We start from the raw sequence: 15,656 nt of genomic DNA, 5'->3' as shown, positions 1-15,656 counted from the left end.
TTCCATCCATCATATTTGCTGCTGTCTACCTGGCCTATCCTGCCGTCAACAGCGGCCAGCCAGGTAACATTGAATCAGGGCAAATGAGTCGTGTCACCATCATCTTTTTTCAAAAGAGGCTTAACTCATAATAGCAAACAGTGGGTTTGCCCATCCACCTCCTCACTAGAGCAGGGTTGTGTGATTGTTTTATTCCGAGAAAGCAGAGCGCAAGTTACAAATCGGGCAAAAACACCGAGATTACATCAATTCCTCCTTCCGTCCATTTCCTAAAGCCTGGAGGGGATGCTTCGCTGATCGGCTCTGCGTCACTTTTTTCTAATACAGTGCATATTCTTAATGTTGCAGGGGAATGGGAAACATAGAAGCGATTCGGGGACGGGAGAGGCACACAGAGTGCTTGCATGGGAGCGAGTGCACACAGTGGCTGCAGAGGAGGAGGGTTGTAGTGGAGGCTGAGAAAACGCAGAGTGACAGCAGAGTCTGAGGCCCACCCACCAGCACAGACACTAACAAGACAACGTATACTAACAAACCTACTAATACACATCTGCACAGCCAACATCACACACCAATAGACCGATTACGTTTGTTCACAAATCAGCATCCTAAAACATGCGCACCATCGCATACCCACATAGCAAACAATAAAAAATAGAAAGAAAATTCATGAAAGAGAGCTAAGATTGACTAATATGTTAACAAGTTAGGCTGTTGCGCCTTGGAAAACAAAAGGTAACATGCTACACAATATAACATATTATTAACTTCATAATTCAAAAACTCTTCCAACAGCCACCCAACCAAAAGGTATAACTGCACACCAATATTATATGTCTATTCAACCACCTTAACATGGTCACACATACTCTAGTAAACCGTCACAGAGCCATGTTCATTTACACACTCCCATCAGCATACATACAAGCTATCATACATCCTTTTGCAAACTTGCAAACACTGTAAACAAAGGTTGACATTGTGCAGTTGAGTTGGACTCTTCGTGAATTGTTAACTTTAACTCTCAACTTTTAGTTGTTTTTTAACCTTTTTTATAATTGCCTTTGGCTGCCTTGCCATATTCCTTAGGTGAGTTCTTGTGAGCACTGGAGTGAAACTGTGACGATTAGTTGGCAAGGCCTTCTAAAACACTACATCCTTTACTCAACAGAATAGCATGCAAATAGTCTAAGTTCAGGAGACACTTGGATGGTACTGAAAATATCAAACTGACTAAGTGTCATTTGAGATCCCTACCCACAAAGTCCCAGAGGTATATTGTTGCAAGATTCTGTGGCTGCAGGTTGTAGGTTTGTGTCCTAGCCTGTGGCTCAAGAGTTACGGGTGTGGGCGAGCTGTTCATTTGGGCCATTCCTGTTGCTGAGGGGGGGTGACTTACCCCTGTGAGGCAGTGGTGTCATATCCCTCATTTCCACCAGAATTGCTGGGATTCCTGTCCCTCCAAAGGGGTGCATGACCTCTCTTAATGTCAGAGGACATGCCATGGATTGGCATTATTTTTTCCACATTTGGTTTGACAACTTCAGAGGTAATATTGTTGCAGAGCTACATCTCCTGGTATGGAGTGTTGCCCACCTGGAGTCCAGCAGAGTTTGCTCCATTGGTTTGTATTCTGGGGTTTCAGTGCTGAAGCACTTGGATCTGTCTGAAGGAGAGGTTGATTGGCACTTGACATAGTTTAGAATTTCCTTCCTCATCAACAGGTCTGTCTTTGGCAACGAGACAGGCTTCTGAAAGCAAGGTATTGTTTTGAACCTTTGATGTCAATCTTTGGATTGATATCCAGACCTTGGAAAGCTGTCTAAAATTACAGTCCCCTTGACGGGCCTCCATCCTGACTCTGGGTCATCTGACGGCCACGGTCTGATTTCAACAGCCGAGGCCAGGAAAGCTCCGTCTGCCGCATTATGATGCAGCTGCTGCTACCGCGGAGGTCTCATCATTGGCGGTTTCCCAATCTCCAGATATGTTGCTGCAAGTGGCTACACATGCACAGGAAACATGTGCATTTGTACACACATGCATGACATGTGGGGACATGCCTTGTGCACCATGTACAACATTGCTGGAGTGCACAGTCCAGTCAATGGCGATACATGCCACATGAGGACTTACCTGGATTCCGGCTCCCACAGGACCGTCCACTTCGGAGTGCAGCTGCTGAGGTGTAGGGGGACCTGGAGGAAAAGGGATCCACGCTGCAGTTCACCGGGGAGAAGGGGAATTAGCTGACTAGTCACCCCTTTGGCGATATGACTGCATCAGACAGAGCTGCGGAATGCAGTCCAAACGGCGTCATAATCAGGCCGTTAGTCTTTTTATGCTTCTTGTCAAATAGCTAATTATTGTGACTATAAGACGGAGGTGTTGTAAAAGAATAACTTCCTGCCTATTTGTAGAAGCAAGTGTAGAAAGCATTAGCAATTCCAAACATTTGACCTCCGTATATTTAAAGGATGTCCTCAAGGTAAAGTAACACACGGAAGAGGTAGCACATGTCTCTCTCTCGAGAGAGAGAGTGAATGAATGAATTAATATGAATAAATGAGAATGAATATACGTGTGTGTGTGTGTGTGTGGTCTTCATAGCTGTCCCCTGGCCTGTAATTAGTGTTAGATGATTCTTGAACTTTTGGTGCCTTTGCTTTACCTCTGTTGAAAGTGCAAGTTTTAACAGCTTTTCACAATAAAAATGACGAAATCATTGCCCTATCAAGGAAGGTGGCTTGCAAGGTATAGCATATGACACATGGATGGGCGTGCAAGGTGTCAGTGGGTCATAGAGGGTATTGCAGGGTGCAAGGGGTGATGCAGAGTTGAATTGGTGAGTGAAGAGGGTGAAAACAAAGCACAGGGTGCAGTAGAGGCTCTGATATATTCTTCTTGGCTTTCCATCAATATTGCTCACTTCTTTCTTATTCTTGTCCCTTCCTTCAACTCCTTATTGTCCTTGTACTTCTGCTTAATCTCTGCTTCTCGAAGCATAGCGTACTATAGGGGATAGTAAAGCTCCATAGGTCACTGTGAGGACTCTGTCTCTTTAAAACATGTCTTGATAAATTCATCACTGTTAATTCACTTGCAGTATATACCTGAATGCAAACGAAATGTTCTGTGGAATGAGATTCTGACATGGCTAACTCTGTCTTTCCTCCTTTAAAGGTTGACAAATGTCCATGTTTGGATGGGCTGGATGGATTGTAACTCCTTTTTTGAGTGCAGTACATTTGTGGGGTGTACCAAAGAACCACCAGCTATGTCAGAATCTGTTTCTATAAACTGAGTCTCAACCTATCAGGAAGGGTTGATCCAACAGTTGGTTCTCTTGTGCATCACATCCTACCTGTGGCAAACCATTAGGCATTGTTAACCACCAATTGGGGAAGGATTATTACCTACCATAGTCAAGAGTCTGGATTGACAGGCATGGACGCTAGTGATGGATTGCAGCTAATAACCTTGATTTGCTCTTTAGTACCTTGGCAGTGTTCTTGCTACCCCAGTTCTTAGAGGCCATGAAGGCAAAAGTATAAAGTAAACAGATATTTAAGAGACATACCTGTGGTATTTGCTCCTTACACCTTTCCTGAGCCCCACCAGCCTACAAAATAAGGCTCTTAAATGGCACAGACAGACACAAGGAGTCAGCCGTATTATGGAGTCAAAGGGTGTGTGATATCTCTTCTGTACTCTCTGACATTTCAGAGAATTGACATCAATGTGGATATGATGCGTGCCAGTACACCAAGGGTGAGATATTCTCTTGACCCAGGTGGTAGTTTGTTAATATATCTGTAGGAGTCCCTAATTGTGGATCAGATGGAGAAGAATCTGAGCTTCTGGTTCTGAGTAATCGGTTCTTGTGGATTCCTTTGTATTTTTTAGCTATTTCTGTCAGGCTAGTACAATCCGAAACGGACTAATGCTGAAAAAGCGTAAAGCTGAACATTGCAGATATGACTAAATGTGAATCTGAACCAAGCTTGTCTTTGAATTTGGAATGTCTAATTTGATAACTCAGTGAAAACTTCTATCCAGTGATAGAAAAGGACTGAATCAATGTCCCTAATTTTGTTTCGCAGGTTGAGTTTTAGATTTTTACATCGAATTTCAAGGATGCTTGATTGGACAACTGAGTGCAATCTATAGCTGAGCTCCCTACATATATAAATGTCATTGAGCTATAATCAATCATGTAATTAAAGATCTAATAATACCATTAACTTACTAGACGTTTGAAGATCAGAGTTAAAGAATGACATAACGACTTAGCACATAAATTAACATAGTCCAAACAAAAAGAAGTTGTGTAGAACTGTAATCGGTCTACATGCAACAGCCACACTGTTTGTAAGTTTACTCACCTCAATCAGTATCTATAAAGATCTAACAAATGAACTTTAAAGATAAAACTTTTAATTTAAAAAAAATTGTGAGTATTTCAGAGACAAAGAAAAAAAAATTTCACCTAGTTACATGAGCTTTAGTTTCACTCACAGAAATGTATCTTATTCATCCTGATTAACTAAAAGTGAAAAGATTCACTGTAATAATCATTTGTAGATAAATAGAACCATATTGATGAGAACAACTATATTTAATTTATTTTCACAATTTCCTAAAATGGAGGGATGCTGATGAAGGCATGTGTTAGTTGATTAATCAATTGTATATAAATGTTTGTTTGAAAATTCTAATTGAATTTTTAGCCTGATCTTGATGTAACTGCTCTGGTTACCCATATTAATTCTACTCGCCTAACCATTTCCCTCTTCTGTTAATACATAGCCGCACATCAATCTATAGCAATCCAGTATAGATTTAGCTGTAGTTGGAGGAGTCTGTGATTTGCATATTTCAAAATCAAAGAACATTATTTAAAACAATCATACCATATTTAAAACCATCAGAGGCCCTGATGGTGGCCCCTCAGAGGTGCTACATATTTTATGGGCCGGGAAAAGCCAAGATTGTTCCTGCCTTATTCTGGGGTAAAGATTTATGTCAGTCTGTCGAGATAACCATGGATGGATTAGCAGTTCTTCAGTGATACCACAGACGTCTGGCTGCACATTGCCTTTTAATAATCTTGTTGCATAACAGTTCCTCCTTTTTAGAAAAATGCAATTTAAAACATTATTTTCTTTCTTTTAGTAGATTGTGTTTGTGATCATAGTATCAGTTTGTTTTCTATATCATTGCATAATTCACTGTTGTATCTTATAAATGGAGACTGTAGTTATTTGGCAATGATTCAGTTTGGAGAGGACACAGAAGAGAAAAAGATCTCCTTTTCTCCACGCTTTACACATGTTGTGGACCTCAAATGTTTTCCTTCATTTTTACTGCCCTCTACTGTTTCCGTGTGTATGGACCACACCGGAAACAGCAGTTGGGGAGGACACTTTATGATAGTATTGGCAGTCTCTGATAGACGTAATCTGCTTCAGCACCATAGAGCCTCAGACTTCATCCTTTTCACTACGTTTTCAGTACGAATTCAGTTTGACTGTAGCATTTAAAAGAATACATAAACTATGATTTCATGTGTTTCATTTTTACAGTTCAATATTTAAAAAAATCCATAGGCTGCACTATTTATTTACATTTCTAACTTTTTGTATTACAGATGTATATAGCACTGATCTCCTTACATGCCCTAATTATGGTGGGGATTCACTTCTTGTATTGCTTTGAGGAAGACTGGACAAGTGAGTACAAAGTACATTTGTGTTCTTATTACACTTTTACCATAGAACAGATTTAAATACTTCTGCATGGTTAGGATATATTTGCTCCAGATTGTTTACTTATTTTCATCGATACAGATTTCTCTTTTTGCACATTGTGGAGAAGTGGATTATCATTCTGGGTTTTCTTCTTTTTTTTTTTTATAGTTTCATATAGCACAAACTAGACCCGAGGATATCAGGTTCAGAGCACTTTACATGAGCCCCAGTTTCGTTACAGATGGACACATTCATTGTTTTGGTAGGCACGGGGAGGTTAAGTGATTTACCCAGAATTGCAGGCTGTTGAGCGTCGTTGCCGAGACTCTGACCCGGTTCCCCAGCTTCTAGGTCGCCCGCTCTAGCCGTAAGGCTACGTCCTCTCCCCTAATGTCTAAAGGCAGCCATGACTGGGTAGTTCGTAGCTTTCCTAGTGACCATCAGTTGCAGAAGTGTAGTTATCGGCAGTCATCATCAACAACTTTATTTCGGTTCTTAGAACCATAAAAGTGCACATAAAATCATACAGATTTCATAAAAACATGGTGGATTAAGAAATAGTCCATTACAGTACGGATCAGCTAAAATAGAATAAAAACATATTACACTCAATAACAAGATAAGACCTTCAAAACCCTTCATTATTAATACTTAGCAAGCGATGACAGCTTGCTAGTGATTCCAAGATGGCTGAATGTAAAGGATTTGCTGGTTGAAGTAAATTAGGTTATCTTAATATGCGACAAGATCTGCAATCTCCAGATAGCAATGTTCATTTGTAATTCCAATATAAAACAAGCATTTGCAATGCCATCAGTCTCGCCTTTGGAACCTTCTAAGTACTAACGAAGCTTACATTTTTTGTAGAACGTCCTATGCGGCTTCCAGTGACAGACAGCACGAGAGTAGCTACGCGCCTTATCCTTTCAGAAATACATTCTCACACTGCATGGAATGCCTTTTGTGAGTTGTAGCTGGTGGGGGCTGAGGAGGTGGCTGTTATGTCCATGTGGGTTTGCAGCAGCATGAGCAGGGCCTCAGAGGGGGTGGTAGCAGGGACAGACTGAAATCTGAGAGGGAGCCGTAAACAGCTGCAAGTAGTTCAACAGGCACAATGGCACTGTACAGGGGTGTGGAATTTATTACAATATCCACTTGTCCATGGGGCAGGTTGCTTCATAAATCTACTTGTCCTGTAACAAAATCCACTTGTCACTTTGGTGTCATGTAGTGCGGCGACAAATTATGTCAGCAATCTCATTATATAAGAGCTCTGATATAGCTTCTACGATTATGCCAGGGCTCCTACCATAGTAGTGTTTGAATACTTGTAATGCCCTTCTGTTGCCACGTTTCCACAAATCTACATACTGGGGCTGAAGGTAGTGGTAAGCAATAGTTCCAGGGTTAGAATGCCCTTTTGAGTCTGTGCATGTTTTAAGGGTTTTCAACACCTCTTCTCTAATCTTTTCCCTTACTGAGAAATGTTGGAAATTTATTCCTGACCATGGCAGATGTAAGCCTCCTTCCAGAGTTGGGAAAAAATTGGTTGGATGGAAAGTGAATTTGCAAACACTCAGATTTTCACATGAGCAAATCTACACATGCATATTTGCTCATGCTTAAATGCAGTTCACAAATATTTTCTAGGAGTACTATTTCTTATCCTACTTTGGTAAATTCTTGGGAATTCACAAAAGCCGTATAGCTGCACTTAATGCAAGGACATATACCATGGGTGCACTTTTGAGACTTTATTTAATTGGGCCTCTAATTCAGCTTGGCCATGATCTTTTGCGCTTATTAAAATTCTCTCTCTCTCTCTCTCTCTCTGTATCAGCTGGCTTCAATGAGAGTGACAGCATTCTGCTCTTTCACAAGAAGCATATCGGCACACAAAGTAGTTTTGATCAGTGCCTGTAACTACTGTGGCAGTGCGTGCTTATTGAGACAATTTTTGCTTTAGCCAATGTTTGTTATAATCGTGAGGACCTGGCAGCTCCCACACCAATAGGGTTTTACAAAAACTATGCCAAAACAAGTCACACATTGACAAAACTAAAAAGCTAACCACCAATTTCAGACCTACTCACTTTGCCAATGCTTGTTTATTTTTGTTTCCCATGATATTATTGAAACTGATTTTCCACTATGAATTTTTTGGGAAATACTAGCATGCACCAACACATATTACTAAATGAGGCTGCAAAGAAAAGGTACCTGAAAGTTTACAGTAGTTTAGATAAATGTTTTTTTTTCCTGCTTTCATTTTTTAATCAACATTTTATTTTGAAAGCAAAGAATCATCAATCTTGCTTTCAAGCTTCTGCAAATATTTGCATCAAATCAGAGAGCATTCTGGGAGCATTAGATATAGCCTCATATCGCTAAACTTTGAAAGCGTGTGTACACATTTTTATACTGGAACCATTGTCCGTAGGGCAGTCAAGCTTACAACATTTACGTAGAGCATCCGCCCTAATAATAAAGGCTTTCAATTAATGAACCATATATACAAGTTTGAACAGCATTCACATATAGACAAAAATATTACCTTAACTGCCAACAGTGCCCTTCCCTGATCCATAATGTGGTACTGCACACTGGCAGCCAAAGGGTTTGTGCTGCAGGGGGATAGGCCTACTTGTCCCTAGGACAAAATGCACATAAAAAAGTGTTGCCCTTGACCCCAAACAATATGTCCTGGGCGTCAGGCGATAGGAATTCCACATCCCTGCACTCTAGCCAAGTAGTGTGAGGGGCCCTTTGTATTCCAGTTGTTTCTTTTCTACCCAACGAGGGAGTCCAAGAAAAGCTTGTCATTGTGGCCCTGCGTAGCATTATTAATTTATTTTTTGCAAACCTATGCAATACACTTATACGTCTGACGAGTAAAGGAGTTATTCATTAGCGCAGACACACCAGCCTTGTTTTCCGGCTGTTGTCCACATGTGATCAAGAAAAGTGCTGTCTTTAACAGAACGAGGGAGCCAATGCATAGGGTGAGCTGAGCCATTGTCCTAGGTTGCACGCTGTGGTGAGCAGAAACAAAACGTGAATGACAATTCAACAGGTGATTGAACTGAAATCCTGAGACTGGCACTACAGCTAATGTGGGTGTCTAGGTCATTCCAAAAAAGAACAGTACCAATGGATAGGATAGAATATATTATAGTAAATCATATGGTGCCACTCAAGTAAACTGCAAACCTTACACGGTACCCATGTACACCTAGAAAAGAAGCTTAATAAAGTGTTAAAGGGGCTTGAAGCAGTACCTTCTGCAGCATATAATGACGTGTAACTCATAGGCTGCAAGTGACTAGCTTATACGTTCTATATTTTTACTTTGCATTCTGATATTTATAGCTATCACATTATAGGTTTAGAAATACAGGTACCAGAACGCAAGCTGAAAAAACAGGACTCTGTCATTATGGCAATTTGACAGCTTATAGTGATGTAGGCAGCGGCAGCAGAGAAACAAATGAGGTGCGGATGTACAATTGACACTCAAAGCCTCAGTTGCAGTTGTGGGTAAGAAAATGAACGAAAGTGGCCCAAGAAGCCTGCTGAGCACTGTGGATGCACCTGTCAGCCTCTGACACAGCTTGGAAAAGCACAGGGACAGCTGCACTTATGAGAGGCTCTAAGCATTAGGGTATGGTCTCTGACCATGGTACCAGAAGTAAGGCTGTTAAGTCCTACCTCCCTGTGCACCAATTGTTCTCTTTCCCTCATAAAGGCGGTCACAGGCTTTACCACGTGATTGCCCGGATGGCATTGAATGTGCTGAAAAATGCTAGAGGTGCCTTCAAATCTCTCAGTACCACTCTAATTAACAAACGTATGCTCTTCATCGCAATCATTTTGCCATGCCCCACTTTCTACTGACATCTTTGTCGACCAAGCCCTGGGCCAAGAATATTGGTGTATAGGATTTAGAACATCACACTCCATTATGCACCCCAGAAGTACTCCATGCACTATGTGTGCTATACTGCACGTTTTTCCCATAGTGTACAGAGACCATGATCCCTGCATGTCAGATTGATGGAGGTCTACCTGGACCGGACAATAACCACTTTCTTGGCAAGTGCAGACTGACTTTTTTTGTTTTTGTTTTAAGACTACCTTCAATTTAGCTAATACATTTTTAGGTTCGAGGAAGATTTTCTGTTTTGTTGTACCTGCTGGCAAGAACTAATAAGAAAGAAGGCAGTGGCAATTGCTGATGTAATACATATAAGGTAGACCTTTTCCAGAATTATTCACCAATGTGTTGCTGTTAATAAAAAGAGCTGTAGTGTCCTTGCCGGGTCTGCCTGTCACCAAATTAGTTATCCTTGAGGCCTGATGAAAAGCTCTAAGTCCAAGACAGTGCTATGGGCAAATAGAATGAAAGTAATACATTCTAAACTTATGGTTGTCCATTGGAACACCAACCACTCCAATGATCCCTTCGAACAGATCATGGTTAAGACCTTTACCCACCTTTGGTCTTGTACCACTCCCCGATACCCTGGAAAAAGCTAATACACTTGAGGAAATTATCTGTGGTCACGAAAAAAACTCATCATCGCCCTGAAATTCTAAAGACACTTTGTTGAAATAAAAAAAAAAGTGTGCCATCCTAGGGATCCTACGAATGACGTTTTCAAGATACCCGTGAAAAATGACTGAAAAATCAAGGAACACATAGGTGGCCCCCCTCAGGATCCCTAGACGCCTGGGAACTCTTGAGGATACACAACACTGATGCAAACCATTCCTGATGATCACAACATGCCTAGTGTAATTAATACAAGTTACCACAAGCAAATGGGGAATATCCCCAGGCCACCAAACATGCAGAACAAAGCTCAGTACAACTAAATGTCCATTGCACTTGTATAAGGTCCTCGCCCACAATGGCACATGCAGTTAGTTCCTCCAGCAAGAAACAAAGAATAAAATATGTCAAAAAGATAAAACAACATTGTTAGTGGAACTTACACCTTAACGAGTAGCCCATCAAACAGAAATACCTTATATATAATCAAGAGTGCACTCCATTTTCAATAAAATGGCGAGTGTGATGCTGACAGCGATTGTTGTGGCGCTTTGCTTTAACTCTGCCAAATCAAAATCCCCAGGTAATGATAACCTAGAGAGAGGAGTTACAAAGATGGCGAGGGACAGTTGGCAATGACTGCGACCAGAGCTTTAAGTCAGCCGGGTCCTGCTGGTGCTCATCGGCAGTTCTAAAAAGCAGATGTTGAGACCAGTCACTTTCGGGCTCTCTATTATTGCCCTCACTGGAATTTTTTTTTACTTGGCAGCAGTAGCACCCTTCGCTGCCTATGATGTATTGGCAAAGGGACTAGTTAAAGTTCTTCCACAGTCTCCTCATTTTAGAACTGGAGTATTTTAACCATTTTGTACAAAGCATTGAAGTTGCTTATTTATCTAATGCAACTAACAGCCATTGCCAAAGCCAATAGCCCTGGTTTGCTGTGGGTGTAATGTTATTTATTGTATTGTATATCTAGATGCAAAGAGAGAAGCAGCAAAATACCAGTCGGGGGTACATAATGCTTGCAGAGATTTCGAACTACGTGTTTTAAGCCACGCCCAAAATGATATTGGCCACTCCTGACTGCGACTCTCTGCGATCCTTGTTTTGGGGAAGACGCTCCTTATTTACAAAAAATTATTTACAAAAATAAGTTTTAAAGATGGGTTTTGGAATAAAATTACTCTGAAAAATAAAAAAAAACAAGTTTCATGAGAGGAAAAAGAAAAGGAGAGCAGCACTCGCCCATCTAGAATCAAACTGATGACAATAGCAAACTCGTGTGAAATTGCACGTCTGGTTTCTGAGCAAACCTTAACAACCGTAGGAAAATAAAATGCATGTAAAACTTTTCACACATCCAGTGTGACCGACAATCTACTTCAGCTACTCTGGTTGGCAATTCCATGCACCTATATCAGCAATTGTCTAAGCAATCTGTTCTGGGGCAACTGAAAGTCAAAGCGAAAGTTCACGAATGTCACCTTTTCAAGTGTCCTCTCTACATCGTGAACAATTAAGAAACAGTGCCTTTTGGTCCACATTTTGGCACATGCAGGGCGTTCTCGGAATCTGTCTCTCATATTACAGGCTGCAGGTCTTAACCTCTCTGAGCCATGAAAGCCGAGAGGTGTGCTTGCCTGACGTCAAAGGGCGTGTTGCAGGAGGTTATGGGTCACATGATATTCTCATCTCGCAGCGGCTGTAGTCCACTGTGTTCCAGCTGCAATAAATACAAGCGAAGGCTCACAGATGACCAGGAGCACCCGGAAAAGCGTAGTGATGGCCAAACAAGGTAAACAATGAGTTAAATCGCCTGGGAGGGAACCAAGCACATGAAGGCAGGACGATTACAATGAATGCACCTATAACAAGCCAAGATTTCAGAATGCCACAGGTAGTAACCAATGGCAATCAGTGGATTTGCCAAAAGCCCAAGGAAGAGGATACAACAGGTCGATCGAGGCTCGACCTGAACCGAAGTGGATTTGCCAAAATCCCAAGGAAGGCGATACAACAGGTCAATTGAGGCTCGCCCTAAACAGAACTACCTATTTATTGCTATAATTTAATTCTTGCCGCTATATTGTTTCCAAGCCCCTGCTGAAGTATAAGACACTCTGGAGTGATCAATGAGCGTGCACCGTGTAAAGGCCTGGTTACATACTGCCTTTATGGGTTGATGCTAGTGTGTATTTGATTGGGGTCATTAGGAGGGACTTGTGTTTCTTAAACATTGTTTGGGAGCCTTGAAACTCTCACCACACTTGATAAACCTCTAGAAAAACCTAATGAACATACAGATCACTTGAATGTAAAAGGGCAATGCTGATGGTACTGTATGAATTACTGACTAGTGAACTGTTTTCATTTTATCATGAAGGTACATTGTTATGTTATTGTTTTTATAGGGTGCTCAATTACCCATAGAGCGTCTTGGTGCTAGCTGAGGACCAATCGAATGATGCCCCACACTGTAACAGTTATTGCACAGAGAAAAGCCACGTTTTCAAGGCCTTCCTGAAAGCTAATAGTGGAAGCGCATTCCAGGCCTTCAAAGTTCCCAGCATAAAGCCCCTGCCACCCCATGCCATGCGATGAGATCTGGACAAATTCACCAACTTGGCAGAGGCTGAGCGAAGGAACCTCCCTTGCCTGTACCAATTTAAAACTTTTCTTCAGAAAAGCTGGTCCTTGTTGATGTAATGTTTTGAACGTAATGCAGAGTGCTTTACAAACAATTCTCTGTCTGACCGGAAGCCAGTGCAGTTCTCTCAAAAATCTAGAAATGGACTTGGAATTTTGAACAGAGGCTGGGCTGCTACATTTTGAAGCCCCTGCAGCTTATTTATAACATTGATAGGCGTTAAGATATAGCCCATTGCAATAGTTGATCTTTGCCATTACTAAAGCAGCGACAGCTAGTTTCAGCAATTGGGCAGGAATAAATAGCAACATTTTATTCAGAAGCCTCAGCGGATAAAACGCCACTGACATGATTGCGATAGTCAGTGTATCATTAAAGATCACTCCAAGATTTTTTGCTGTCCTACAGGAATAGGAGGAGAGCCAAGCTCAGATGGCCACCTGGATAGAGACCAGAAAGATGGTTCAGGGATGGGATGGAGTTACCTGAAGGCAGTGCTTAACAAGCTAGGAATGGGCCCCAGTTTCCTTAAATGGATCTCATTACTATATAACTCGCCAGTGGCTCGGGGAAAAAATGGGAACCACCATTTCAGACCCTTTTGGCATAGAGCAGGCACCCAACAGAGTTGCCTCCTATCCCCAGTTATTTTTGCGCTGGTGATGGAACCATTAGCTTGCGCACTCGGACAACGTGCTATAAGTTGGGGGGTAAAAGCAAATAATCATTGGCACATAATATCCATGTATGCTGACGATCCACTGGTGTATCTATGGGAAGATGCCACAACTCTCCCAGATCTTTTGGTCTTGCTGGATCGGTTTGGCCATGCTTCAGGCTTGAAAGTGAATTGAGATAAACCTCAATTATTCCCAATGGCGTTACTGTCTCCTGATTGACAGAGGCCACTCCCGGTTACTCCACGTCTTGCGACTCCTTAACATAGGGTCCAGGTATATCATTCAGCAAAGGATTTGCTGGATGGCAATCTGGGAAGGGCATTGACCAACACCAGGTCCTCTTTACCATTCGAGACTGGGCAACCACTTTCCACTATGGACCGCATAGCTATATCAAAGATGCTGATGCACCCCAGATTGCTTTATTAGTTTTGCTGCTCTCCTCATTCTAATTCCCCAGAAAAGTTTTCAGGACTTAAGGGCATTTTTAATTGCTTTAATACGGGGTAACGGCAGGAAACTATTGTCTCTTAATAAATTATATGCTCACCTGATGGAAGGCGGTTTGGGTGAACCAAATTATGAGTATTATTATGCAGTTGCGCAATTACAATGGCATATGCGCTGGTTGGCGGGCCAAAATATAATGGAACTGGTGCGCTGGACGGCCACGACACACCGTTCTAAGGTGTTGGAATGGTTACTGGGCTCAGAGAGAATGATCCCAGAGAAGGTCTTGAATATCCTTATGTCCACGGCCCATTCCTGCTGGAAAACTTATCTGGTCAAGAAGCAGCCCCATCCCCTCTATGACCCGGAGTTATTCATGTGGGTGATTACATGTTGAATAGACTTAGGATCCAGCCCAGACGCAACCGCCTGAACTATTGCGGGTCTCACGACATGGGAAGACCTTTTCTCTGATAAAATTCTTTGCACATTTGAGAGCCTGGTGGATGACTATGTAATCCCGCCAGGCTCTTTCCTCCTTTATGCCTCGTTTATCCGGCACTTGCATAAGGTCTGGCGTAAAACACATGATAAACTGGATACATCCAGACTCCTCCGAACCATAATGGCACATGAGACTAGCCGTCGCACGATAGCATTGTAATATAATGCCATACACGGGGACAGGGGCGTCCCCCTTACTGCTTTCCGGGCTTATTGGGATTGGGCGCCAACTACTACACTCACCGATAAGCAGTGGGCTCAGTGTCTGGGGGGTGCCAAAATGTGTCTCTGAACTCTAGGCTGAAATACACTCAATTTAATTATCTTCATCATACCTACTTTATGCCCCACAGACATGCATGTCTGTACCTGGGCAGTCCAGACTCCTGCCCACGCTGCCACACCACTGAAGCAAATCTCATTCACATGGTATGGTCATGTCCGCATTTGACACCTTATTAAGAAATGATAGCTGCAGTACTTTCCGAGGCTGTAGGTGACCTAGTACACATAGACAGTCTACATTTTCTTTTGGGGATCACTTCCCATACGGCAGCGGGTAAGGCCTCCCAATACTTTTCTAGACCTGGCACTGGCACTGGTGGTGGTGACCAAACGCAGGATAGCAATGAGTTGAAAATCAGCGATATCAGGACCTTTCAAGTTATGGCTTTCAAACTTACATACAGGCATTTTAGCGGAACAGGAGGTATTGCACTGCACTGTGGCGGGATACTCTGTTACACTCAACCCTCCGAATTGGCAGAAATACTTGGAGGTGGTATAGGCCAGACAAGTGGGTGCCTAGTCCTGAATATGTATAGAATACTGGGGGCTTGTGCAGACCGGGGAAACGCGCACACTGACCATGTCACACCCTAGTATAGATGCAAGCTTCTCCTTCCCCCATAATCCTGTACACCCCCTGCGCCTACAATGGCAAAGGTTTTCCTTCGTGTTCCTGCACTAAGTAACCTTCTCCTCCATCCTAGTCATTTTCCCTGGCACTATACTGCACTCAGTCAAGGTCACATAGTTGTTGCTAGACATGTTAAATGTTGTGGGTACTT

The 15,656-nt window shown here is 42.2% G+C and overlaps 1 protein-coding gene across 4 annotated transcripts in view; it reads left to right on the top strand.

Moving 5' to 3' along the window:
* Positions 1-15,656, top strand: part of ZDHHC3 (zDHHC palmitoyltransferase 3) — a 95,060-nt gene that overhangs the window by 61,621 nt on the left and 17,783 nt on the right. For all 4 annotated transcript variants that reach the window (XM_085631540.1, XM_085631542.1, XM_085631539.1 and 1 more), the window contains one exon: positions 5,651-5,732. In XM_085631540.1, coding sequence (XP_085487666.1) covers positions 5,651-5,732 — 82 coding nt within the window. The remainder of the gene's footprint in view (positions 1-5,650; positions 5,733-15,656) is intronic.

Source organism: Triturus cristatus, chromosome 10 (genome assembly GCF_964204655.1).
Source record: "Triturus cristatus chromosome 10, aTriCri1.1, whole genome shotgun sequence".
Classification (NCBI taxonomy): Eukaryota; Metazoa; Chordata; class Amphibia; order Caudata; family Salamandridae; genus Triturus; species Triturus cristatus.
Note: the sequence above shows the minus strand (reverse complement) of the source record. Positions and strands in the feature narration are given on the sequence as shown.